At 44.6% G+C, this 25,933-nt stretch overlaps 1 protein-coding gene across 1 annotated transcript in view; it reads left to right on the plus strand.

Annotated features, from left to right (window-relative positions):
• FRMD4B (FERM domain containing 4B) overlaps window positions 1-25,933 on the plus strand; it is a 189,715-nt gene that overhangs the window by 68,332 nt on the left and 95,450 nt on the right. Inside the window, exons 4-5 of the mRNA XM_036267152.1 lie at window positions 469-561; window positions 13,141-13,225. Of these exons, the coding sequence (XP_036123045.1) occupies window positions 469-561; window positions 13,141-13,225 (178 nt within the window). The remainder of the gene's footprint in view (window positions 1-468; window positions 562-13,140; window positions 13,226-25,933) is intronic.

Genomic DNA, 25,933 nt, shown 5'->3' on the forward strand with positions numbered 1-25,933 from the left:
GTTATATACTATACTTGCTCACTGTTATGCATCTTGCCTTTTCATTTAACATCATATCTTGAATATTGTTCAAAATAAGTTTGTAAATATAGTACCATTCTTTTGTATGAATCACTCAGGTTACATTCATTTTTTAAAACAATATCCTGGTAGACATTACTATTGTTTCAAGCTTTTTCACTGTTACAAACTACACTGTAGGGAGTGACTTTACCTGTGGACCGTGTTCCACACGAGCAAGCTCATCTTCACAGACTCCTGGAGGTGGGAATGCTGATTCAGAGGCAAGTGCTGTTATACTTCTGCTAGGAAGTCCTAAACTGTCCCCATCACTTGATGTAACAGGTGAAGTACCTACCATCAGCGTATGGGAGTAAACTGTTTCTCCACAGAGTTGCCAACACAGGGTATTACTGAACCTTTCTCTGATTTTCTATTTAATCCTTTCTCTTTGCTCTGCTCTCACAGAGGTCAGCAGAACTGGCTACAGTTAGATCACCGAGTTCTTGACCATGATTTGCCCAAGAAACCAGGCCCAACCATTTTGCACTTCGCTGTGAGGTATGTATCCACAGACACACCTAGCATCCCCACCTCCCTTTAAAAAAAGAAAAAATTCTGTTGACCAGAGATTGAGAGTGAAGAAAGAAGCAACCTAGCAAAACATTATTATGTGAAAGAGATTCTCTACTTTCTTAGGCTGGGGACCAAGTTACCATAGATACTGGGTAGAATGGTTTTCTTTGAAAATGAAGGGTAGAATCACCTTCCTTTGTTATTCAGAACACTTTGGATCAATTTAAAGCTGAAAAACATAGGTAATGTATTTTAATACATAAGCCTGTTTCTGACTCAACATACTTTAGGATTCTTTATATTTGAGATATGGCAAACATTTATTATTACATTTTCTGTGTAAGTGTTTTCTAGAAACAGTGGAAATGATTTAATTTATTTGAAATTAAATGAATATAATTTCACACCTTTAATTTGAATAGAAGATACAAGGCAAACCGATGCTCACTGAAAGACTGACCTTCACCCTGCAGAAATCTGAATTCAGCCTGCAGGCCTCGCGCCCGCAGAGAGCAGAGCGGACCCTCCGTGTTCCCGAGCTCCGCTTGGGCAAGTCACCAAGTCATGCGGGGGCCTCAGATCTTTCTTCCTGAAATGGATGTGTTCTTTACATCAATGACTTCTTAAAACCAGCCCATGACGGAAAATTGTTTTCACATTAATTATTCACACTCGCCCTGGCCTGGTAGCTCAGTTGGTTAGAGTGTCGTCCACTTTAGTGTATTCCGTGAGATCCGAAAGTGTGGTAGTAAGATGTCGTCCCTTTAAGGATCTTTTTATACATGAGTTGATGGTGATTGCAAATGGTAGCTATTCTTTATTCAGTACACAACGTGTTGACAACCCCCAATGGGTTTTTTGCTTTCTACTCTGAAATCTGGTTTAGAATTTCTTTCTTACCACCAGAAATTACATTTTTAAACCCCAGGAAGGGGTAGCATAATGGACATTTGTCCAGGAGCATAGCTGGTATGGAAAAGTGCACAGGAATTCTAAAGAAAAACAGGATTTTCTTGAAAGGCATGTGCTTGTGTCCATGGAAATGGAGAAAAAGACAAACATAAGCCAGCAAGCAACAGAGGAGAATGCATCTCAGTAATTACGCAGGGGTCGGAGAATAAAGAGACTTTAATCTCGTGTTATGTAGGGAAGATGGCCCAACATGCATCAGGTTTTTTACAGTCTATTATCACTGTGAGCATTTCAAACTACATGAACGTACAGAGTGAAAAGTGAAAACTACTTCTTCTTTCACCTCCACCCCCAATTCATACCAATTTCAGAAAAATACGGGTGATATGTGGGCTGATGACCTGCTTTGGCTGTACCTGGAGATCTCTGGCCGGGTGTAAACTCCGCCCGCGGGCCGCTCCGCGCAGAGTCGCGGGGTGAGAGCGCCCGTCTTCGGAGAATTTAACAAATGCCACCTAGAACACCAGACTGGTATTCTAGTTCTTTGACAGCTAATATCTGGTCTGTTTTTGGTCTCAAAATACCAGGGGAGGAAACTGTTTTCCCTTCTGGGCAGTCATTCTGGGCGCCCGTCCTTTGGGAGGTGCCGGGACGGGAGCAGCCTGCTGCGGGGCTGAGTCTCAGCGTTTTCTCCCGCGCGCCCCACGGTCACTGGGCAAGACTTTCCCTTAACTTCTCCATGCTCAACACCCTTATCAAGTTTCTAATTATTCACTTAACTCTTCCTCCCAACAGTATGGTGAGATCATGATAGTCTTTGTCATTATTCTAATTAAGTACTTGTTGCTACTCCAAATTAATTAAAGAAACGACCAAGCAAAAACACATGCCAAAGAATTAATAGAACTGACCCAGGTCATTGAGGGGAACGTAGTTCTTGGAGGTCTTACCAATTCAGGGACCATGCACCCAGTGAAGCCGCTGCCTTCAGGGGTCCCCTGACCTCTTTCGACAAAGCACAACTGATGGTGATACTTACATCCCCGTGGACACCAGATCCAACCTTCTAGGTTGCCTGTGTTTACTAAACATTCACTGAAGGACAGAACCAACAACGCTATTGGATTCTGCTGGATGTGTGGTCACTATAGAAGCCTCTGGAAATAGAGGACCTCTTGATAGCAAGGTCCTCTCCCATCAGCAAGTCCAGCCGCGTGCACTGAGGCTTGGGTGCCAGCTTCATTAGCAGGCGCCGAGCTGTGCGAACACCGAGCTGGTGATGTGCATGGAGACAGGAAAGGACCCAATGCCTACAGTGAAGATGGGTTCGTTATGTTATGGCATTATCTCAGTGAATGATTGGCCGCCTTAGTAAAAGAGATTATATGAAAAAGCATTGCATTTCGGAGCTCCTCCCAGGCAGGGGCATATTAGAATCATCTGGGAAATGTTTCCAGTGACACAGCCACACCCCTCCAACCCCCAAGTCCCCCGACCAACCCACATTCCTGGTTCAGATTCTGGTGCAGTGCCCTGGAGGTGGTGAGTGTGGTCTTGGGCAAGTTGGTTGTGAGAAGTAGAGAGAGATCAGGAGATACAAAATGATTTTGCAAAGTATTATGCAAACATAATAAAATATCACTTTTCGTTCATTGTGGCATCTATGACAAAGGAAAATACAATACAGTTTTGCTCTCCAGAAATTTCCTCTCTATTGAAATGTGGCGTTAATCCAGGGGCAGGCACTGGGCTAGAGACTGTCCCAGTGATTCCGAGCTCAGTAGCGGGTCCTGGAGGCGGGGGAGCAAAGACGCTCCTGGCTGCTGTGCGCAGGGGGCGGGAGCCCTCAGAAACACACGCTGCTTCTGCATGAGGGAACGGAAGCAGGTGGGGTGCTCAGTTCTCCCTTTATTAAACTGTTCTTTTCTTCCGTGATATGTGCACGACACACGTGGGTGTTGGTGCCCCATAATTTCTTTATGCACCATAATTTATTTAACCAAGTCTATAGCCCATGTGAGTCCCAACTCCCCCGGGGTTGCTGGTGGGCTTCTCCAGGCAGGACTTGTTATCTGCTGCTGTAAATCATCTCCCCAAACACATGGCCTCTGTGGTAATGCAGCCCAGATGTGAGCATTTGCAAAGCTTGATAGTGAGTGAGCAAGCATTTCAATCGGAGAGTAGGGACTTGGTGACCTCATTGGAAAAGCTCCCTTTCCCTTTGGGGAGGGCAAGCGGAGGTAGCTCAGGCTGGTACCACCCAGCCGCACACAAAGCCAGGACCTGGGCATCTTTCACCCCCCTTCTTCTGAATACCTCTTGCTTTTTTTTTTTTCTCTTTCTGGTCTTTTCTCTCCTCCTGCCCTCTTTTTTTTTTTTTTTAAATCCTCATCCGAGGACATTTTTCCATTTTTTTGTACAGACAGAGCGGGAGGGAGAGAGAGGAAGAGAGAGAGAGGGAAACATCGATGTGAAAGGGACACATCGAGTGGCTGCCAGCCGCACGACCAACCAGGGCCAGGGACAAACTGCAACCGAGGTACGTGCCCTTAGCGGGAACCGAACCCGGGTCTCTCTGGACCGCAGGCGGACGCTCTAACCGCTGAGCCAAACTGGCCAGGGCTCCTCCTGCCCCCTTTTCTCCTCTTTCCAAGTCACCTCTGCTAGGCCCTGGGACTAGAAGAGGTACCCCTAACCATTGTCTGTGACTCAGTCTTGAGAAGTCACCCCGTTAGTGAAAGTTCTAGTAGGAAATGTGGGGGAACCTGCTAGAAAAAGTAGCTGCAAACAGTCTTTGGAAGATGCCTGAGAGCCTGTCAGTGCCCCTGCCCTGCCTCTGGAACGTTGGGCCTTTAGAAAGAGTTTAACTCAAGGAAGCAACATCACTAAACCTGTGGGTCCCGTCATTTGGCCTAATTTTTAAGAGAAGCCAAATATATGGACTACAGTCCAGCAGATGGAGACTCTGGGAAAAGTGCCCCCAGTCCACCCCAGGGCAGGGCTGCAGACCACACACGACATGGGCAGCATGACTGGACTCACTGCGGCCGATGGAACAAAGGTCCAAGTATTCACCGCGGTCAGTCTCTGGGTAGAGTGCTTTGTGGGAATGCTTCTCATTTCTTTTTGCTTGTCTAGATCTCCTTTCCTGCAATGAACATATTACTTGAGCGATTTTTTTTATGTAAGTGTGAGGAGTGATAGAGGAAGAAACATTAAGATGTCTGTGACTGGACAGCCACGGGTTACTTTAAAGCTATTGAAGAGACGGCCCTTTACAATGAAGAGACAGGAACCCTATCTCTTCCTGAAGGAGTGACTGGAAGCCCGGAGGCATCAGTGACTCCTGCTGCGGACTCGGCAGAGGCCCTCTGAGGGTGTGCACCCCAGCCAGCCCCCCCTCCCCCCGAACACAGGCTCCCAGGGCCCAGGAAGGCGGCTTAATATGGACCGTGACCCTAGTGGCCCACCCATCGTTCCGCTTCCAGCAGCCGGTCAGGAGGCTTCATCTTCGAGGACCCAACACCCCTGAGTCATGTGCTGATTCAGGACAAAGCCTTCAGAACGCGTGCTCAGTGCTGATTCCAGCCCTTCCAGGGTCGTGTTTCTCCGTGTGCTCCCGGACCAGGCACTGCTCGCGGGAATCTGCACAGTGTCCTCTGTAACCTGCCCTCAGGGTGACATCAGGAGGGCAGGAGCCTGGGCTGGTTTGGCTGAGCGGTTAGAGCATCAGCCTGCAGACCAATAAGCCTCGGGGTCGATTCCACTCAAGAGCATATACTTGGTTGCAATTCTTCCCCGGACCTGGTTGGGGTCGTGCAGAAGGCAACCACTGGATGTGTCTCTCTCAAGTCAATGTTTTTTTATCTAGCTATCTATATATCTATCTATCTCTATCTCTCCATTCCTCTCTCTGCCTCCCACTCTACTTGAACAAAAATGGAAAAATATCCTCAAGTGAGGATTTAAAATAATGGCACAAGGAAAGAATTAGGATTATGAAGGGTGAGAAACACTGTGAGGCAGAAGTTAAAAGCTTGGCCTTTAGCACAAGGTGTCTCAATAGCGGCACTGTTGACATTGTGGGCAGATAACTTCGCTGTAGGAGCCACACTGTGGGTAGGATGTTTGCAGCGTCCCCGGCCTCCACCCCCAGATGCCAGCGACACCCTCCGGATCGGACAGTCAGAACGGTCTAACTTACTGCCAAGTGCACCCCAGCTGACCGAGGAGAACTGGTTCCAGCCCCAGCTCCTCCATGTATTAGCTGCGTGGCCCTCAGCCCTCTACGGGCCTGTTTCCTCACTGCAGAACGAAGCTGGAGCTGGTGGTGGTAAGGGGGTCAGAGGACTGTAGGTGTCAGCGTGTGATGTGACCTTTAATAAACTTTAACTATTTTTAGGCTGTAAATAAGACTGCTCAACCATGTCCAGTGGGTAAAGCCTTCGTAACGTGGTACACGGCGCTGAGCACAGCCGCGCTGCGACTCTCTGGTTTGGAGCTGACCTCTCACTCTGCCCTGCTGAGGTGTGGGGATCTCATTGTTTGTCTTCTTCATGCACCGGGCCCAGCCCTTACCTCCCCATCCAAGTTAATTACCTGCCTCCTTCCCAGAGCACACCCCTACATTCCTTTGGCAGTTTTGAAGAGAAGCAGCAGCACTTGGAATTCACTGTGACCCTCACACTTCACAGTTGCCTGGGGCAGGAGGCTCCCTCCCCTTCTGGACAGGTCACAGCAAGGCCTTGGCCTCCTGGCCTCCTGCCTGCCCTGGAGCCAGAGCTCCCTGGGAGAACAGGGGCAGGCTCCCACAGGCTCCGCTGCCGGCCATCCTGGTTCTGGCTGTGCCTGGAAACGCCGGCCACGGGCCAGGGCTGCACCCCTCCCAAAGATGAAAGGGCCGTGGGACTCCCCAGCGCAGAGGAACGGCTTGGAGAAAGTGAGGCGCACTTCAATTACCTGCTATCTGCAGCAGGGTTCTAAGTGAGGCTCTGACGTTGCGGGCTCATTACAAGCAATGAACAGAGACCTCCCTGCGCAGAATGTGGATTAGGATCTAATCGGAATCTATTTACGCAGGTGGCCGCAGGGAGCGACTAAAATTACCCACAATGACTGAATGAAACCTGGAATGAGGCGTTTTAATTCATCCCTCACTGGGTGCCAGTCACAAGCTCAGCATTGTTCAGAATGCGACATAATTGAGCGACTCTTGCCAGTTCACCTTCTTGTCTGAGATGTCACTCAGACATAGCACAGGCCCTGGAGCACAAAGCAAGTACGGTCAGTTGGGAAGGAAAAGTCATAACTGGCCGGAAGAGCTTTTGTTTCACACTATTTTCCCATTCAGTGTTTAAATGGGTGTTATTGTAGCATTTTGCTTCCTTGAAAGAAAGAACTTAGGAAAGATACCTGGGATTCCCATTCTTGTTCTGATAGTTCAAGTTTTAAAGAAGCTCCCAGCTAAGCCAACGCCTTTGTTACAGTCCCTCAGTAGAGGAAGAATAATGCTACAATGACAGCCACCAGCACTCATGGCTGCTGAACGGCGCGCACTGCGTGCGGACACACCTCAAGCATCCCTCCTTTTCTGATGTGTGGAGCCAGTGAGGGAGGTGCGACACTGGCGAGCCAAGCAGCTGGTCCCCGGCTCCAGGACCCATCCGTGTTGGAGCTGGGGTTCAAATTATTATGTCCTCAAATCCATGATTTTGACTTGGACCATGATGAGTAAATGCCATAAGATGCAAATATTGGCCCCCACAGGTGAGGGACTGCTAATGGACGGCCCGTGCCACCAGCCAGCTGGCTAGCCGCTCTGCCTCCCTCCAAGCGTCTCTGTCATGTCGTTGAGGAGCAATGTTCTGTTATCACCAATGAGGACTAGGTGAGCATCGGTCCCATCAAAAAAGGTGGGAGCCCTGGCCAGTTTGGCTCAGCCATTAGAGCGTCGACCCCACAGACTGAAAGGTCTCGGGTTCGATTCCCAGTCAAGGGCACATATCTGGGCTGCAGGTTTGATCCCCGGCCCCAGTCGGGGTCATGCAAGAGGCAACCAATAGGTGTGTCTCTCACATCAACATTTCTCTCTCTCCCCCTCCCTCCCTTCCATTCCATCTAATAATCCATGTAAAAATATCCTCGGGTGAAGATTAACAAAAAAAAGGGGGATGCTAATGGGGGGAGCATGAAAAGTGGAGACAAAAGCTCCCCAAGCAAATTTTCTTAAGAAATTGTACTTGCTATGCTACAAGAGACTTGTCTTCAAAACACGCCTAGTCCAAAAGCCTGGACTTGTTCTGAGGCTGAGGCTTGAGCCACGGGCTTCGTCTTCCGGGAATCTCGGTGAAACCGCTCCCAGCGAGCAGCAGGAGGAAAACATGCTTCTGCCCAAACAGGGCTGGAACACAGGCTTTGTTCTGTGAGTCTGCGTCGTCCGTTTCACTTGGCGAAGGCGCCCTGGAGTTAGTTTTCAGCTCAGGTGCGTGTTGATAGGTGCACCTGGGGAGCCGTTCTCCCAGAGGACCGTCCGTCCTCTTCAAACACTCCAGAAATATGAAGTCATTACAATGGTCCCCTTGAGGGAGAGATGGGATCGTGGATTCAGGGAGCAGGTAATCGGATGCGGGGCAGAAAGGTAGAAAGCAGCAGGCAAGTTGCCAGAAGCAGTGGGAAACAGGAGAGGGACCTGCTGACTGGAACTAGCACAGTCAGGCCTGGGCTTCGGGGACAAGGTGAACCCAGTGTCCAGCACAACGGATCTGTTGAGAGCTGGGTAGGCCATGGTTGATTTGCATATGGTTTTTTAAATTTAAATTCTTGAAGACCAGCAGGAGGATGGGTCTGGCTGAATGCCCTTTCCCTGGTGAACTCATGCATTCTTAAAGACGCAGCTCAGTTGTCCCAGGGGACACTCCGTGTCCTGTGACACTGAGTTCTGTGGATTTCAGTTTGGAGCCTTCTCCCTCTTGGGTCATAAGCTGAGTTCATTGCACCCTTCCCTTGGACCCTGCTTCATTGTGTACATATTATATTTCATTGTACTTGGTATTATAGGAAAGCACTATATCATATTTGTTTGGAATATGAATTTTGAAGTCTGATAGGCCTTAGTTGGAATCATGGCTCCACCACTTCCCACCTACATGGTTGGGGAAGATTCTCAGTATCTCAGTTTTCTCATCTGTAAAATGGGTTTATAATTTGCTACTTCCAGCTTCTGATTGTTCTGAACATTAAGAAAATGATGCATGACAACCCTCTGTACTGTCCCCAGCACGTAAGAAGGCCTTTGTTAAATTGGATTCCTTGGTTGCCAGAAACAGGAACCCATTGTGGATAAGTAACAGAATTGAAAGAAAACTGAACTAACAAGGCCTCAGAAAAGATAAGAATCCAGGCAGAGATCTCGGAAACAAAATCCAAAGGATACTTTCACCAAGGCATTATGGGCAGAACACTGGGCTCCCACCACCTTGATCTTCAGGTCACTCTAAGTATGTTGAGAGTCCCGGGTGGAAGGATCTCGGTAGGCTGGCTGGGTCCCTGCCTGCACCTTGCAGAGGGAGTTCCGTGTAGCAGGGATGCCCTGCTGGGTCACAGCCAGTGGCCCTCACGGCTGCTTGCACAGGGACTCCTGGTGTAGACCACTGCAGCTTTATTTATTTAATAAAACAAACACAAACTTTAAAAAAGTTTTGAAGGCCCAGCCAGTGTGGCTCAGGGGATTGAGCGTCATCCCGTGGGCCGAGAGGTCCCAGTTCAATGTCCAGTCAGGGCACATGCCTGGGTGTCAGGCTTGATTACCCAGTTGGGGGCACGCAGGCCGCAGCCAATCAATGTTTCTCTCTCACATTGATGTTTCTATCTCTCTCCCTAAAAAAAATCAATGAAGCCCTGGCCAGTTTGGCTCAGCGGTTAGAGCATCGGCCTGCGGTCCGGAGAGACCCGGGTTCGGTTCCCGCTAAGGGCACGTACTTCGGTTGCAGTTTGTCCCCGGCCCTGGTTGGTCGTGCGGGTGGCAGCCACTCGATGTGTCCCTTCACGTCGATGTTTCTCTCTCTCTCTCCCTTCCTCTCTCTCCCTCCCACTCTATCTGTACAAAAAATGGAAAAATATCCTCGGGTGAGGATAAAAAAAAAAAAAAAAAAATCAATGAAAACTTATAAAAAATTAAAACGTTGTGAAAACAAAAAGTTGAATGACTGGATTTTAAATATTAAGGAATTACTATGAACTTTGTTAATGTGAAAATGCATTGAGGTTATGCTTTTATTTATTACTTTTTCTTTCTTATCATTTTCCTCATATCTCCAGTATATCTTTTTATTCCTTTACTGAATTTAGAGAGAGAGGGAGAGAGATAGAAACATCAATGAGAGAGAGCAGTGATTGGCTGCCTCCTGCATGCCCCACACTGGGGATTGAGCCCACAACCTGGGCACGTGCCCTGACAAGGCATTGAACCAGGGACCTCTTGGTGCATGGGTTGACACTCAACCACTGAGCCACACCGGCTGGGCTAGGTTATGCTTTTAATACAATCCTTCTTTGCTAAAGATATATATATTGAAGTAATTAAAAGTGAAAGTAAAAAAGAATTACCCGATTTTGGCAGAGAAAACAGACCTGCAGTTCTATCAGTCTGACCTGAGACTTTCATAGGGCAGGGAGATCACTTTCTCTGGGCAAACTCTTCCCTTCTGAAACTACTCCTTCAGCTATTTAAAAACTTTTTTTTTTCTTTATTGATTTTAGAGAGAGAGGAAGGATAACAAAGAGATAGAAACAAAGAGAGGAAGGATAACAAAGAGGGGAGAGAGAGAGAGAAACATCAATGAGAGAGAACATCAATTGGCCGCCTTCTGCATGCCTCCTACTGGGGATCAGGCCCACAACCTGGGCATATGCCCTGACCAGGCATCGAACTGGCAGCCTCTTGGTGCATGGGTCGACACTCAACCACTGAGCCACACCAGCCAGGCTGGGCTCCTTCGGCTTTTAAAAAGACATTCACAGATAAATTTCAAACCTCTCACCTTGTTTTTCCACTGGTCTGGTTCTGTTTTGCAGCAATAGAGAACACAAATGCTTGTGTGTGTGTTCACCTGGGAACGCTGCAGTGGTCTAGCATCTATGCCTGTCTTACACGTGGTTGAGCTGCACAGCTGCTGAGGGCTCAGCTTCCACACAAATGCTGGTAGGAAGAGAGGCAGCCAGGAGGTGCGCTCACAGACATCGTCTATGGAGTCCCAGGGACCCAAGTGGAGACCCAGGCCTGCCTTGTAGGCACAGCCTCTAAAACTCAGTTTCTGCATCTGTGATGTGGGCGTAAGGATAGATATCTGCCACCTGGGGTTCGAAAGCATATGGATGTGGCCCAGCACAGGAGAGCTCAGGATACAGCTGGGATACTGCCGCTGAGCCTGCGGGGTGTCTTAGTGGAAAGGGACAAAAGTGCACGGTGCAACAGCAAGCAGAGCAGGAAACCACCATGGCCACCTCATTGAACCGGAAGGTCCTCAGGCTGCAAGGAACTGAGTGTCACTGGTCATCCCCAGCCTCCTACTTTGTGTCCACCATCACAGTGACTCTGCTTTCCATTCTGCTCCTTCAGCTCCTGCCGTTGACTTTTGTCCTTCCTTCCCTGCCTCGTGGCTGCTGCTTAGAGCTTCTGTCTGTCTCCACTGTTTCCCTCTCTGAGAGATTGCATGATTGCAGGTCCCGTCCCCCGCAGCCCAGCCTCTGCTGGCTGCGTGCCTCTCCAGCCCACCAGAGGCTGCCTTTGCGGCACCGTGTCTGCCCAGCAGGGCCCAGGGCCGGGGAACCGAGAAGCTGGTGGCAGAGTACTCAGATTAGCAAGAATTCTGTCTTGTGAGAGCCAAATTATGACTGTTTATTACCCATTATCACCCGAAAGAGACATTCTAGGTAAAGTATTTCCCCCACCTGGATTTTTTTTTACCCTTCAGAATCCTGTTATTTCCTGGCCTTCAGATATAGGTCAAAGCCCATCACATCCCTAAACCGTTTGAACACAATGCAAGTTCTGCTGCGCAGTTAGGATCCTGAAGCCCCGTCCTGTGACAGGCACCGTACCGGGCTCATGTCCCGCGCTCAGATCTCCCTCTGAGCTGAGTGTCTTGCCTCTGCACACTAATGCTCTTAGACTCAAAGCAGAAGCGTTGAATTCCAGAAAATGGATTGTTGTCAAAAAATGGTTAAACAAGTGTTAAAATGTATTGAGTGTCTTACATATATTATCTCATTTAATCCCCCAAACCCTGTGAGGTAAATGCAATCTGAGCCATTTTAGGAAAGACAGAGAAGCTAACTGACTTGCCCAAGGCCACACTCAGAGGTGGGACCCTTGCAGTCTCCGATTCCAAGCCTATTTCCCCAGCCTTAACCCTCCCTGCCTTCCCCTCCCTGCCTTAATCCCTAACTTGCTCTTCTCACAAACCTAACACTCATCAATCTTCATTAATCTCACTTAGAAGTGACTTAAACCCTTGTATGTAAAAATAGAAAGGATTTATTCTCTTTCTGAAACTTCTCTTGAAGATTCAACATTAGATTAGAGGTGGGATTTTCCAAGTGATTTTACCATCTCAGTGATAACATCTCCCAGGGCCTTTTTCAGTTTTATTCCTTTCTTAAATGCTTTGTCATTGTCTGGGGTGGGGAGGGTGCCGCCGGCCACGGCCCGGGGATTCGCAGGGCCAAGGGCAAGCCCCTGTTCCAGGTCAACCTGGCTTTATCTGGACTCTGGCTTGTGGGAGCAAAGTTCTGAGGCAGGACCGAGCCGCGAGCGCCTTGGGGCGTTGTATTCTTCCTGCTTTATTCACGTGGGGCTCCGACTCCTGAGAAAACTGAGCCAAGGCTGGCCACCCCCCACCCCAGAGACCACCAGCTTCATCGTGGGGGGATTATGAAAACAGATTGTGAAGGTCCGCCCCCCCTCCCCACTTGGAGCTATCAGCTCTCCTAACAGAGGGACCTTTGACCTCTGGCCACGCACTGTCGGTAGCAGAAGCCCAGTGGGGAGAGTGGAGCCCCAAGTGGCCTGATTTGCATGAGAAAAGACCAAGGTTAAGTGCTGCTGAGAGTTTGGCTGCCAGCCAGGGGAAATCCCTAAGCCTGGAAGGATGACAGGGAAGGGGGCGGGTGGTACTGCAACTCCCCCGCCGGTGGGGGTAGGTGGGCCATAGGCCTGGGGCCCTCACACCCCCGTGTCTGAAAACCAGAGCTGCCAGCAGGCCCCGAGGGTCAGTTGTGGAGTGTTACTCCGCCTCTGCTTCAGCCTCCACAGCTCCCTGGGCCAGCTTCCAGCGGTCTGAGACGCGTGAGCCCCCAGAGTGTCCAGGAACGGGCAGCACAGGTGAAGGGGCTGCAGATGGAGGCCATTGTGGCTCCCGGTCACCTCGCCTTCCTCCCGACACAGACCACACGGAGATTCCTCTGCGCGTCTGCACGTCACCTACGCGCACAGAGTGCAGGCCACCTTGCCAGGGGGAAGAAAGCACAAGTGTCCTCTGTGCTCTGGTTTCTCAAAATTCTCTCTCTACTTTGGGGAAATTACATGAAGAAATGAAATCGTGCTGGGAGAAGGAAAGAAATGTGAAGAAACCAACTTCTGTTACTGTTTTCCAGATTTTACATCGAGAGCATAGCGTTTTTGAAGGATAAAACCACCGTGGAGCTGTTTTTCCTGAACGCGAAGTCCTGCGTGCACAAGGTAAGGTGCCCGCGGCTGGAGGCAGCTCGCCTGCGCGTTCACGTTCAGTGCAGAAGGGCCGCAGTCTTTCCCGCCTATTCTCCTACCCCACAAGCAGCTGTTCTCAAAGCCCGAGTGGGGAAGACAGCCATCTGCCCGGGAACCGTGTTCACGCACAAGGTCCACCACCTCAGTGCAGATAATGCTCCACCCAGAGAGACAGAAAGAGGCATTAATCAGATTGTGACTGCAGCCTCCAAAAAGTCAGACCAAACATCTTTCCTAGCAGAGTAGTACCCACATTTAGCATATTTTAAACCCGGGCTTGCTCAGGGGCCTCTGCTCAGAGTTAGGTACTTTAAAGCAGTATCTCAGTCACCTACAGTGAAGCATCCTTTTATTTTTCTCTTTATTATATTTTGTTCCATCACCATTAGGGTACTTTTCCACTTCTACCCACCACCCCTACCCCCTGCAATCACCACACTGTTGTCCATGTCCATGAGTTCTTTCTCTTTCTTTTTTTCTTTTTTGCTCAATTCCTCCACTCCCCATAACACCCTCCCTCCCGCAGAGCTGTCTGCCTGCTCTTTATCCATGAGTCTATCTCTGTTTTGCTTGGTAGTTCATTTTTTTCATTAAATTCCACCTATGAGTGAAATTATATGGTACTTGTCTTTCTTCGACTGGCTCATTTTGTTACTGGAGAATCAGATTCCTCCGTCACTAATGGGAATGGTGTTCTCAGGGTGCAGTTGGAACAAGCTATTCGAGGCCCTAACAGGAGAATGAGAGGTGATAGAAGACTTTATTTGCCTGAAATTACATTCCTCAGTTTCCAGTGTCCCATTTCCCCCAGGCCAGTCCTGGAAGAGGGGTGGCTGAGGCTTTAGCAAAGCAAAAAGCAAGGCCAGAGTCCAGAGTGTCCATTCCATGGTGCAGCTGTGTCCAGCGTAGGACTAGTACAGATTCCGTTCATTGGTCTATTGCATGGAATCCCACACGGCTGTGGGCCACATGTCGGGTACAGGGCATGGGAACCCCAAGAGCCAGAAGCCTGCCTCAAGCAGTGAGAGACAGCAAGCAGAGGCCAGTTTCCTTTGTCCAGGAGATTCAATATTCAGGTTTCGTGCACTTGTTGTGGCCACATCTGTTTTGGCCTCTGACTCACTCCTAGGGATGATGGACAGGTAGGCACCTCCCATGTCATTCAGACCTTACTGGGCATGTGTCTAAATTGCCTTTGTCCAGGCCCTTCCCCCATGGATCAGCAGGGAACAGATCTCCAGTGTTCATTGCAAGCTTCCTGGCGAAGCTGTACAAATGGCATGCCTATATTGTCTGGTCTTCCCTTTATTCCTTTTCTGTTAAATAATAACCAGGTTATTGTGCCAGTATAGCCTAATGTTCTCCAGGTCCATCCATGCTGTTGCAAAGGGTAAAATTTCCCTCTTTTTTTATGGCAGAGTAGTATTCCCTTGTATAAATGTACCACAGCTTTTTTCTCCACTCATCTGCTGATGGACACTTGGGCTGCTTCCAAATCTTGGCTACTGTAAATAATGCTGCAATGAACATAGGGGTGCATATATTCTTTTGAATTCATGTTTTGGATTTCTTTGGATATATTCCCAGAAGTGGAATCATTGAGACATTGTAATCATTAAGGCAGTTCCATCTGTACTTTTTTAAGTTAACTCCATACTGCTTTCCATAGTGGCCGCACCAGTCTGCAGTCCCATCAACAGTGCACGAGGGTCCCTTTTCTCCACATCCCACCAACACTTGTTTGTTGATTTACTGATGATAGCCTTTAGACAGGTGTGAGGTAACATCTCACTGTGGTTTTAATTTGCATTTCTCTGATGATTAGTGACATTGAACATTTTATCATATGTCTATTGGCCATCTGTCTATCCTCTTTTGAGAAGTGTCTGTTCAGGTCCTCTGCCCATTTTTTTTTTTTAAACAACATTTTTATTTTATTTTATTTTTATTATTATTATTTTTATTATTACTATTTTTTTGGTACATGCCCCTAGCGGGAACCGAACCTGGGACTCTCTGGTCCGCAGGCCAATACTGCAACTGCTGAGCCAAACCGACCAGGGCCTCTGCCCATTTTTTAATTGGATTGTTTGTTTTATTGGTGTTGAGTTTTATAACTTCTTTATACATTTTGAATATTAAACCCCTTATCAGATGTATCAGTGAATATGTTCTGCCCTGGCCAGTTTGGCTCAGCGGTTAGAGCGTCGGCCTGCAGTCCAGAGAGACCCGGGTTCAGTTCCCGCTAAGGGCACGTACTTCGATTGCAGTTTGTCCCCGGCCCTGGTTGGTCGTGCGGGTGGCAGCCACTCGATGTGTCCCTTCACATCGATGTTTCTCTCTCTCTCTTCCTTCCTCTCTCTCCCTCCCACTCTATCTGTACAAAAAATGGAAAAATAAATATCCTCGGGTGAGGATTTAAAAAAAAAAAAAATATGTTCTGCCACTTAGTGAGTTGTCTTTTTATTTTGTTGATGGTTTCCTTTGCTGTGCAAAGCTTTATAGTTTGATGTAGTCCCATTTGTTGTTTTTTTGTTGTTGTTGTTTCCCTTGCCTCAGGAGATATATCAGAAAAAATATTGCTATGAGAAATGTTCAAGATTGTACGGCCTGTATTTTCTTTTTTTTTTTTTTTATCCTCACCTGAGGACATTTTTCTATTTTTTGTACAGATAGAGTGGGAGGGAGAGAGAGGAAGAGAGAGAGAGGGAAACATCAATGTGAAAGGGACACATCGAGTGGCTGCCACTGCACGACCAACCAGGGCCGGGGACAAACTGCAACCGAGGTACATGCCCTTAGCGGGAACCGAACCCGGGTCTCTCCAGACCGCAGGCGGATGCTCCAACCGCTGAGCCAAACCGGCCAGGGCGTACAGCCTGTATTTTCTTCTAGAAATTTTATGGTTTCAGGTCTAATATTTAAGTCTTTAATCCATGTTGAATTTATTCTTGTGTGTGGTATAAGAGGTGGTATACTTTCATTTTTTTTTTGCACACATCTGTCTAGTTTTCCCAACAACATTTATATCTTTAACCCTTTGTATGTTTTTGCCTCCTTTGTCAAATATTAATTGACCATAATGGTGTGGGTTGATTTCTGGGTTCTCTGTTCTGTTACATTGATCTATATGTTGGTTTTAATGCTAGTACTAAGCTGTTTTCATATCTGTAGCCTTGTAGTATAGTTTGATATTAGGTAGCGTGATTCCTCCAACTTTGTTCTCTCTCTCGATTGCTGTTGCTATTCAAGGTCTTTTTTAGTTCCACACAAATTTTTGGAATATTTGTTCTAGTTCTATGAAATATGCCATTGGTATCTTGATAGGAACTGTGCTGAATCTGTGATTGCTTTAGGTAGTATGGACATTTTAATCATGTTAATCATTTTTATCCATGAATATGGTATAAACTCCCATTTATTTGTATATTCTTTAGTTTATTTCTTCAATGCCTTATAATTTTCTGAATATAGGTCTTTTACATCCTTGGTTAAATTTATTCCTAGGTATTTAGTTATTTTATTTTTTGTTGTTGTTGTTGTTAATGTGAGAGAGACTGGTTGCCTCCCACACGACCCAGGCCAAGGTCAGAGATTGAACCTGCAACCCAGGTATGTGCCCTTCACTGGGAATCAAACCCATAACCCTTCAGTCCACAGGCCAACACTCTAACTGCTGAGCCAAACCAGCCAAGGCTATTTTATTCTTTTTGAAGCAACTGTGAATGGGATTGTTTTCTTAGCTCCCCTTTCTGATACTTTATTATTGGTATTTACAACTGATTTCTACATGTTTATTTTGTATTCTACTAAGTTACTGAATACATTTATCAGTGTTAGTAGTTTTATGGTGGAATCCTTAGGGTTCTCTCATGTCATCTGCAAATAATAACACTTTTACTTCTTCCTTTCAAATTTGGATGGCTTTTCTTTCTCTTCCTTGTCTGCTGTGGCTCGGACTTCCAGTATTATGTTGAATACAAGTGGTGAATGCAGACATTTCTGTCTTGTTACCAACCTTAAAGGAAATAACTTTTAGTTTTTGCCCATTGAATATGATGTTGGCTGTGGGTTTGTCACATGTGGCCTTTATTACATTGAGGTATGTTCCCTCTACTCCCACTTTGCTGAGAGTTTTTATCATAAATGGGTGCTGGATTTTATCAAATGCTTTTTCTGCATCTGTTGGTAGGATCATGTGGTTTTTGTATTTCATTTTGTTTATGTGGTGAATCACATTTACTGATTTGCTGAGCTTTACCAACCTTGCATCCCTGGAATAAATGCCACTTGATTATGGTGTATGATCTTTTTAATGTATTGCTGGATTTGGTTTACTAATATTTTGTTGAGGATTTTAGCATCTATGTTCATTAGGGATATTGGCCTATAATTTTCTTTCTTTGTTAGGTCTTTTTTTTAAATCCTTACCTGAGGATATTTTTCCATTTATCTTGAGATAGAGTAGAAGGGAGAGAAAGAGAGAGAGACACATCGACGTGAGAGAGACACACCGACTGATTGCCTCCTGCACAACCCCAACCAGGGCCTGGGACGAATCACAACTGAGGTACATGCCCTTGACTAGAATTGAACCCACGACTCATTGCTCTAACCACTGAGCAAAACCGGCCAGGACTTTTGTTGTGTCTTTATCTGATTTTGGAATTAGGATAATGCTGGGCTTGTAAAATGAGCTTGGGAGTCTCCTCTACTCTTGAATATTTTAAAGAGTTTGAAAAGAATAAGTGTTAGTTCTTCTCTGAATATTTGGTAAAATTCACCTGTGAAGGTATCTGGTCCAGGGCTTTTGTTTTGGGGAGTTTTTTAAAAAAAACTGTTTCAATTTCACTAGTTATAATCTATCTATTCAGACTCTGATTCTTCTTGATTCAGTTTGGGAAGATTGTATGTTTCAAGGAATTTATCCATTTCACCCAGACTGTCCAATTTGTTGGCATATGGTTGTTCATAATAATTTCTTACAATTCCTTGTGTTCATTTGGTATTAGTTGTTACTTCTCTTTAATTTCTCATTTTTTGTATTCGTATCCTTTCTCTTTTTTTTCTTGATGAGTCTGGTTAAAGGTTTGACAATCTTGTTTATCCTTTCAAAGAATAAACTCTTGGTTTCATTGATCTTTTGTATTTTTTTTTTAGACACTATTTAGTTTATTTCTGCTCTAATCTTTATTATTTCCTTTCTTCTATTCACTCTGAGCTTTGTTTGTTGTTCTTTTTCAAGTTCCTTTAAGTGTAAAGTTAGGTTGGTTATTAGCTTTTTCTTGTTTCTTGAGGTAGACTTGTAATGCTATGCATTTCCTTCTTAGGACTGCTTTCCCTGTGTCCTACAGATTTTGGGTTGTTGTGTTTTCAATTTCATTTTTTCCAAGGTATTTTTTGTTTTATTCCTTGATCTCAGTGTTAACCCATTCATTGTTTAGTAACATATTATTTACCCTCCATGTCTTTGTGTGTTTTTAGTTGTTTTTTTCTTGTGATTGATTTCTAGATTTATAGCATTATGGTCAGAGAAGATGCTTGATATGATTTCAATCTTCTTAAATTTACTGAGACTTGTGTTGTGTCCTAACCTGTGGTCTATCCAAGGAAATGTTCCATGTGCACTTGAAAAAGAATCTTTATTTTGCTACTTTTGGGTGAAATGCTCTGAAGATATCAATTAAATCCATTTAAACTAGTGTGTCATTTAAGGCCAACATTTGATATTGATTTTCTGTCTAGCAGATCTATCCATTAATGTCAATGGAGTATTAAAATCCCCTACTATGGCTGTATTACTGTAGATCTCTCCCTTTATGTCCATCAAGATTTGCTTTACATATTTAGGTACTCCTATGTTGGATGCATAAACAAGGGTTATATCCTTGTGTTGGATTTCGCCTTTTATTATTATATAGTGTCCTTCTTTGTCTATTTTAAAGTCTACTTTCTCAGATATAAGTATTGCTATCCCAGCTTTTCTTTCCTTTTCATTTGCATGAAGTATCATTTTTCACCTCTTTACTTTTAGTGTGTATGTACCTTTTGTCCTGAGGTAGGCCTCCTGAAGACAGCATATATATGGGTCTTGTTTATTATCAGCTACCCTATGTCTTTTGATTGACGCATTTAAGTCATTTACATTTAAAGTGATTATTCATAGGTCCTGTCAGTGACTCTGCCTCCTCCTGAGGTTGCTCGGTCTTCCTCCAGAACCTTCCACAGAAAGACTATAGAGTGGACCCAGGCTGGCTGCAATCCACTAATTCTTCCACAGGTTGCAAGCTTGGTAGGATGGGGCAAGCAGGTTTGGGAGGACAGGGCTAGTGGGTCCCCTACTTGGGGGTTGGGGAGGCAGGTCACATGGTCAAGCACTCAACGAGGGGAAAGTGCCCTTTACTCCAGAGCCAAAGCACTCACCCTCTGCTAGAGTCTCCAGGAGGGGCACACTGCCAGTTTACGCTGGGTGCAGCCAGCCCCTCTACAGGAGTAAGCTCAGCCAGGTGGAGTCACCAGGCCCAGGTGAGACAAATAAACATAGTCTCCCATTGGGGGTGATTCTGGTCCAGTATCACTTTTGAACTTCTCAAAGAACCAACTTTGGGTTTAAATAATTTTCTCTGTTATTTTACATTTTTCTGTTTCATTGATTATATTTCTATTTCATTGATTTTTCATTTATTTATTTATTTTTTTGTTACAGATATTTCTCTTTTTTACCTCATTGGCACCCCCCTCTCCACCCACCCCCGCCCTGTCCCTGGCTTAGTTGTCCATGTCTATTGGTCATGCATACATGCATATAAGTTCTGTGGTTTATCTCTTCCCACCTCCCCACCCCCTCTTCTGAGGAATGTCAGTTTGTGGCCTACTTCCATGTTTCTGGGTCTACCGTATTCCTCAGACTGTTATGTTCATTATATTTCATATATAAGTGAGATCATGTGGTATTTGTCTTTTTCTGCTTGGCTTGTTTCACTTAGGATAATACTTTCCAGGTCCCTCCATGTCGTCTCAAAGGATAAGAGATCTTTCTTTCTTACAGCTGCATAGTACTCCATTGTGTATATGTACCACCGCTTTTTTATCTATTCGTCTACTGATGGACACTTGGGCTATTTCCAGATCTTAGCTATTGTAAATAGTGCTGCTATGAACATGGGGGTACATATATTCTGTCTGATTTGTGTTTCAGGCTTCTTAGGGTATATTCCTAGAAGCGGGATCACTGGGTCAAATGGAAGTTCAATATTTAATTTCTTGAGGTAACACCATATTGTTTTCCATAGTGGCTGCACCAGTCTGCATTCCCACCAGCGGTGTATTAGAGTCCCCTTTTCTCCACACCCTCGCCAACACTTGTTGTTAGATGATTTGTTGATGGCGGCCATTCTGACAGGTGTGAACTGATACCTCATTGATGTTTCAATTTTCATCTCTCTGATGATTAGTGATGTTGAGCATTTCTTCATATGTCTCTTGGCCATTTGTATGTACTGTTTGGAGAGGTGTCTATTCAGCTCCTCTGTCCATTTTTTAATTGGGTTCTTTGTCTTCCGTTTATTGAGTTGTATGAGCACTCTATATATTTTGGAAATTAACCCCTTATCTGATGTATCGTTGGCAATGATGTTCTCCCATACAGTGGGTTGCCTTTCCATTTTGATGATTGTTTCTTTTGCTGTGCAGAAGCTTTTTACTTTGATGTAGTCCCATGTGTTCATTAGTTTGTTTCTGTTGCCTTAGGTGATGTATCAGTGATTCTGCTCCATATGATGTCCGAAATTTTGCCTACATTTTCTTCTAGAATTTTTATGGATTCACGGGTCACATTTAAGTCTTTTATCCATTTTGAGTTTATTTTTGTGTATGGTGTAAGTTGATGGTCTAGTTTCATTTTTTTGCATGTAGCTGTCCAATTTTCCCAACGCCATTTATTAAAGAGGCTGTCTTTACTCCACTGTATGCTCTTGCCACCTTTGTCAAATATTAATTGAGCACATTGCTTTGGGTCCATTTCTGGGTTTTCAGTTCTGTTCCACTGGTCTATATGCCTGTTCTTGTGCCAGTACCAGGCTGTTTTGGTTACAGTCGCTTTGTAGTATAACCTGATATCTGGTATTGTGATCCCACCTACTTTGTTTTTTTTTTCCAAGATTGCTGTGGTTAATCGGGGTCTTTTTTTGTTCCATATGAACTTTTGAAGTATTTGTTCTAGTTCTGTGAAATATGTCGTTGGTGTTTTGATGGGGATTGCATTGAATCTATAGATTGTTTTGGGTAGTATGGACATTTTAATGATGTTAATTCTTCCAATCCATGAACAGGGTATGTGCTTCCACTTTTTGATATCTTCCTCTATTTCTTTTTTCAGTGTCCTGTAGTTTTCTGCAAATAGGTCCTTTACTTCTTTGGTTAAGTTTATTCCTAGGTATCTTAATTTTTTGGCCATGATGATAAATGGGATTGTTTTTTCAGTTTCTCTTTCTGTGAGTTCATCATTGGTGTACAAGAATGCCGTCAATTTCTTGATGATAATTTTGTATCCTGCTACTTTGCCAAATTCATTTATTAAGTCTAGTAGGTTTTTGATGGAGTCTTTAGGGTTTTCTATGTATAATATCATGTCATCTGCAAATAATGACAGTTTCACTCCCTCCTTTCCACTTTGGATCCCTTTAATTTTTTCCTCATTTCTGATTGCTGTGGCTAAGACTTCCAGTACTATGTTAAATAAGAGTGGCGAAAGTGGACATCCCTGTCTTGTTCCCGTTCTTAATGGAAATGTTTTTAGTTTCTGCCCATTGAGTATTATGTTGGCTGTAAGTCTTTCATATATGGCCTTTATTATGTCAAGATATGATCCCTCTATTCCCACATTGCTGAGCGTTTTTATCAGAAATGGATGCTGGATTTTGTCGAATGCTTTTTCAGCATCTATTGATATGATCATGTGGTTTTTAGTCTTCATTTTGTTTATGTGGTGTATCACATTTATTGATTTGCGAATATTGTACCAGCCTTGCATCCCTGGAATGAATCACACTTGGTCATGGTGAATAATTTTTTTGATGTATTGCTGGATCCAATTTCCTAGTATTTTGTTCAGGATTTTGGCGTCAATGTTCATCAGGGATATTGGCCTGTAGTTTTCTTTCTTTGTAGTGTTTTTTTTCTGGTTTTGTAATTAGAATTATGCTGGCCTCATAGAACGTGTTTGGAAGTCTTCCTTCTTCTTGAATTTTTTGAAATAGTTTGAGGAGAATTGGTGTTAGTTCTTTTTTGAATGTTCAGTAAAACTCCCCGTGAAGCCATCTGGACCTGGGCTTTTGTTTGCTGGGAGAGTCTTGATTACCTTTTCAATTTCCTTAGTTGTTATTGGTCTGTTCAAGTTTTCTATCTCTTCCTGGTCCATTTTTGGGAGACTGTGTGTTTCCAGAAATTTGTCCATTTCGCTTAGATTGTCAAATTTGTTGTCATATAGTTGTTCATAGAAGCTGTTAACAATCTTTTGTATTTCTGTGGTGTTGGTTATTACTTCTCCTCTTTCATTTCTGATTTTGTGTACTTGGGTTTTCTCTCTTTGTTTCTTGGTGAGTCTAGCTAAGGGTCCACCAATCTTGTTTATCTTTTAGAAAAACCAGCTCTTTGTTTCATTGATCCTTTGAATTTTATTATTATTTTTTTTTTGTCTCTATTTCATTTATTTCTGCTCTGATCTTTACTATTTCTTTCCTTCTACTTGCCCTGGGGTTTTCTTTTTGTTTGCTTTCTAATTCTTTAAGTTGTGAGGTTAGACAGTCAATTAGAAATTTTTCTTGTTTCTTGAGGTAGGCCTGTAGTGCTATGAACTTCCCTCTCAAAACTGCTTTCACTGCATCCCATAAATTTTGTGTTGTTGTGTGTTCATTTTCATTGGTTTCCAGTAAGTTTTTAATTTCTTCCTTGATCTCCTCAGTAACCCATTCATTGTTTAATAACATGCTATTTAGCCTCCATGTGTTCAAATGTCTTTGCATGTTCTTGTTGCAATTGATTTCTAGTTTCCTGCCATTGTGATCTGAGAAGATGCTTGATATGATTTCAATCTTCTTGAACTTGTAGAGATTTAGTTTGTGTCCTATCATGTGGTCTATCTTTGAGAATGTCCCATGTGCACTTGAGAAGAATGTGAATTCTGTAGTTTTGGGATGTAATTCTCTGTGGATATCTATTAAATCCATTTGGTGTAGTGCTTTATTTAGAGTCTCTGTTTCCTTGCTAATTTTTTGCCTAGAGTATCTATCCAGTGCTGTCAACAGGATGTTGAAGTCCCCTGCTATGATTGTATTGCTGTCGATTTCTCCTTGGAAGTCCCCCAGAAGATTTTTAATATATTTTGGTGCTCCTATATTGGGTGCATATATGTTTATCAAGGTTATATCTTCCTGTTGGATAGATTCTTTCAATATTATGTAGTGGCCTTCTTTGTCTCTGGTTATGGCCTTCACTTTGAAATCTACTTTATCAGATATGAGTATTGCTACCCCACCTTTTTTTTGCTTTCCATTTGCTTGGAAAATTTTGTTCCATCCCTTCACTTTTAACCTATATGAGTCTTTTGTTGTGAGGTGGGTCTTTTGTAAACAACATATAGATGAGTCATGCTTTCTTATCCAATCAGCTACTCTGTGTCTTTTTATGGGAGCATTCAAGCCATTTACATTTAAGATGATTATTGATATGTACTTCTTTATTGCCATTTTTGTTTAGTGTGGTTCTATATTTCTTCCCATTTCTCCTGCTAATTACAGCAGTCCTTTTAACATTTCTTGCAGTACTGGTTTGGTGCTAATGTATTCCCTTAGCCTTTTTTTGTCTGAGAAGCTCTTTATTTGATCTTCTATTTTGAATGAAAGCCTTGCTGGGTAGAGTATTCTTGGATTCAGATTCCTGTTTTTCATGATCTTGATTACTTCATGCCATTCCCTTCTGGCCTGTAGTGTTTCTTGTGAGAAGTCAGCTGAGAACCTCATGGGGTTTCCTTTGTAGGTAACCTGTTGCTTATCTCTTGCTGCTTTTAGGATTCTCTCTTTATCTTTAATTTTTGGCATTTTAATTACTATGTGTCTTGGTGTGGGCCTGTTTGGGTTCTTTTTTCTTGGGACTCTCTATGCCTCTTGAACTTGAATGCCTTCTTCCTTCACCAAATTAGGGATGTTTTCTGTCACTATTTTTTTAAATATATTCTCTATCCCTTGCTCATTTCCTTCTTCTTCAGGGACTCCTATGATGCGAATATTATTACGTTTCCAGTTGCCCCACAATTCTCTTAAGCTGTCTTCCTGTTTTTTAATCGTTTTTTCCTTTTGTTTTTCTGATTGGTTGATTTTTTCTACCCTGTCTTCTAATTCACTGATCCGGTCCTCAGCTTCCTCTACTCTGCTTTTTCTGTACCGCAGGCTGACACTCTAACCGCTGAGCCAAACCGGCCAGGGCGCTCTACTCTGCTTTTTAACCTTCCAATGTGTTTTTCATTTCTGATATGTCATTTTTTATCTCTTCTTGATGGTTTTTAATTTTTAATTGGCTTATTTTCAGCTTCTTTATGTCCTTACTCATGCTGTTGAGCTTCCTCAAGTTCATGGCTCTGAATTCTAGCTCTGTTAACATGCCTAATTGCTCCACATTGATCTCATCTTCGGTGGAGGTCTCTTGCTCTTCCATTTGGCTTCTGTTTCTGTGTTTCACCATTTTGGCTATCACAGTGGGCTTTGGAGCCTGTCAAGGTTTCCCTGTGGGTGTTGGTGTTCTGCTGTTTGTGGCTCCCTCTCCTGGGTTTAGATGAGCTAGGAAAGACACCACTGTCAAGTCTTACTTTCCTGGTTAGAGTTGCTAGACCAGGAAAGGTACTGTTATCCTCTACCTTTTTGCCTGGAGTCTAGCAGTGGAAGTTATTTGATGAGTTTTGGGTTGTCCGTTGATTGAAAAACTCCCTCAGGTGCTCGGCATAAGGGGATTTCACGAGGGTGGGGCAGATGCTGGTTGTTAGTGAGCTTCAATTAGCACTTCAGTGGCCCACAGGGTGGGGTTGGATCTCTGAGGGAGGGGCCGCTGCCTCTCCTCAGAGCCCTGGGAAGGAGCAATATGGCCACCATCCTGAGTGGCTGCACTCAGCCAAAGCTCTGAGTGCCCCCAAATCCCGAGTGTCCCGACATAGTTCCAGTCCAGTCCGCCCTCCCTCCGCCGGAGCCCAAGGTGAGTGGCTGTGGCTGTTTCAGCCTCTGTCCCGGCTGCGCTGTGGAGCCGCCTGGGAGTGTGACCCGAGGGCGCTGCTCCCAGCTGAGGCCGCTGCCGAGCTGCCGACCGTGGGCTCCCAGCCCCGTCTCGCGCCTTCGCAAGCCTACCGGGATGGAGTCAGTGTCCCTCCTTGTCTGGTCCTCCAAGCTGCTTTTCTGTTGGTTTTTCCCGTCGATTTGTCTGTGTTATAGTTGTAATTCCAGGTTGGTTCTGGGAGACGGTCTGTGTAGCTCCGTTCACTCCGCCGCCATTTTGGAATCCTCTTATTTCATTGATTTTTGCTATGATCTTTATTTTTTATTATTTTGTTTCTTCTCCTTTTGGGTTTAATTTACTCTTCTCATTTAGTTGTTTATTTTATTTTATTTTTTTCCTTACCCAAGGACATTTTTCCACTTT

This window comes from Molossus molossus, unplaced genomic scaffold (genome assembly GCF_014108415.1).
Source record: "Molossus molossus isolate mMolMol1 unplaced genomic scaffold, mMolMol1.p scaffold_m16_p_18, whole genome shotgun sequence".
In the NCBI taxonomy this organism is placed as follows: domain Eukaryota; kingdom Metazoa; phylum Chordata; class Mammalia; order Chiroptera; family Molossidae; genus Molossus; species Molossus molossus.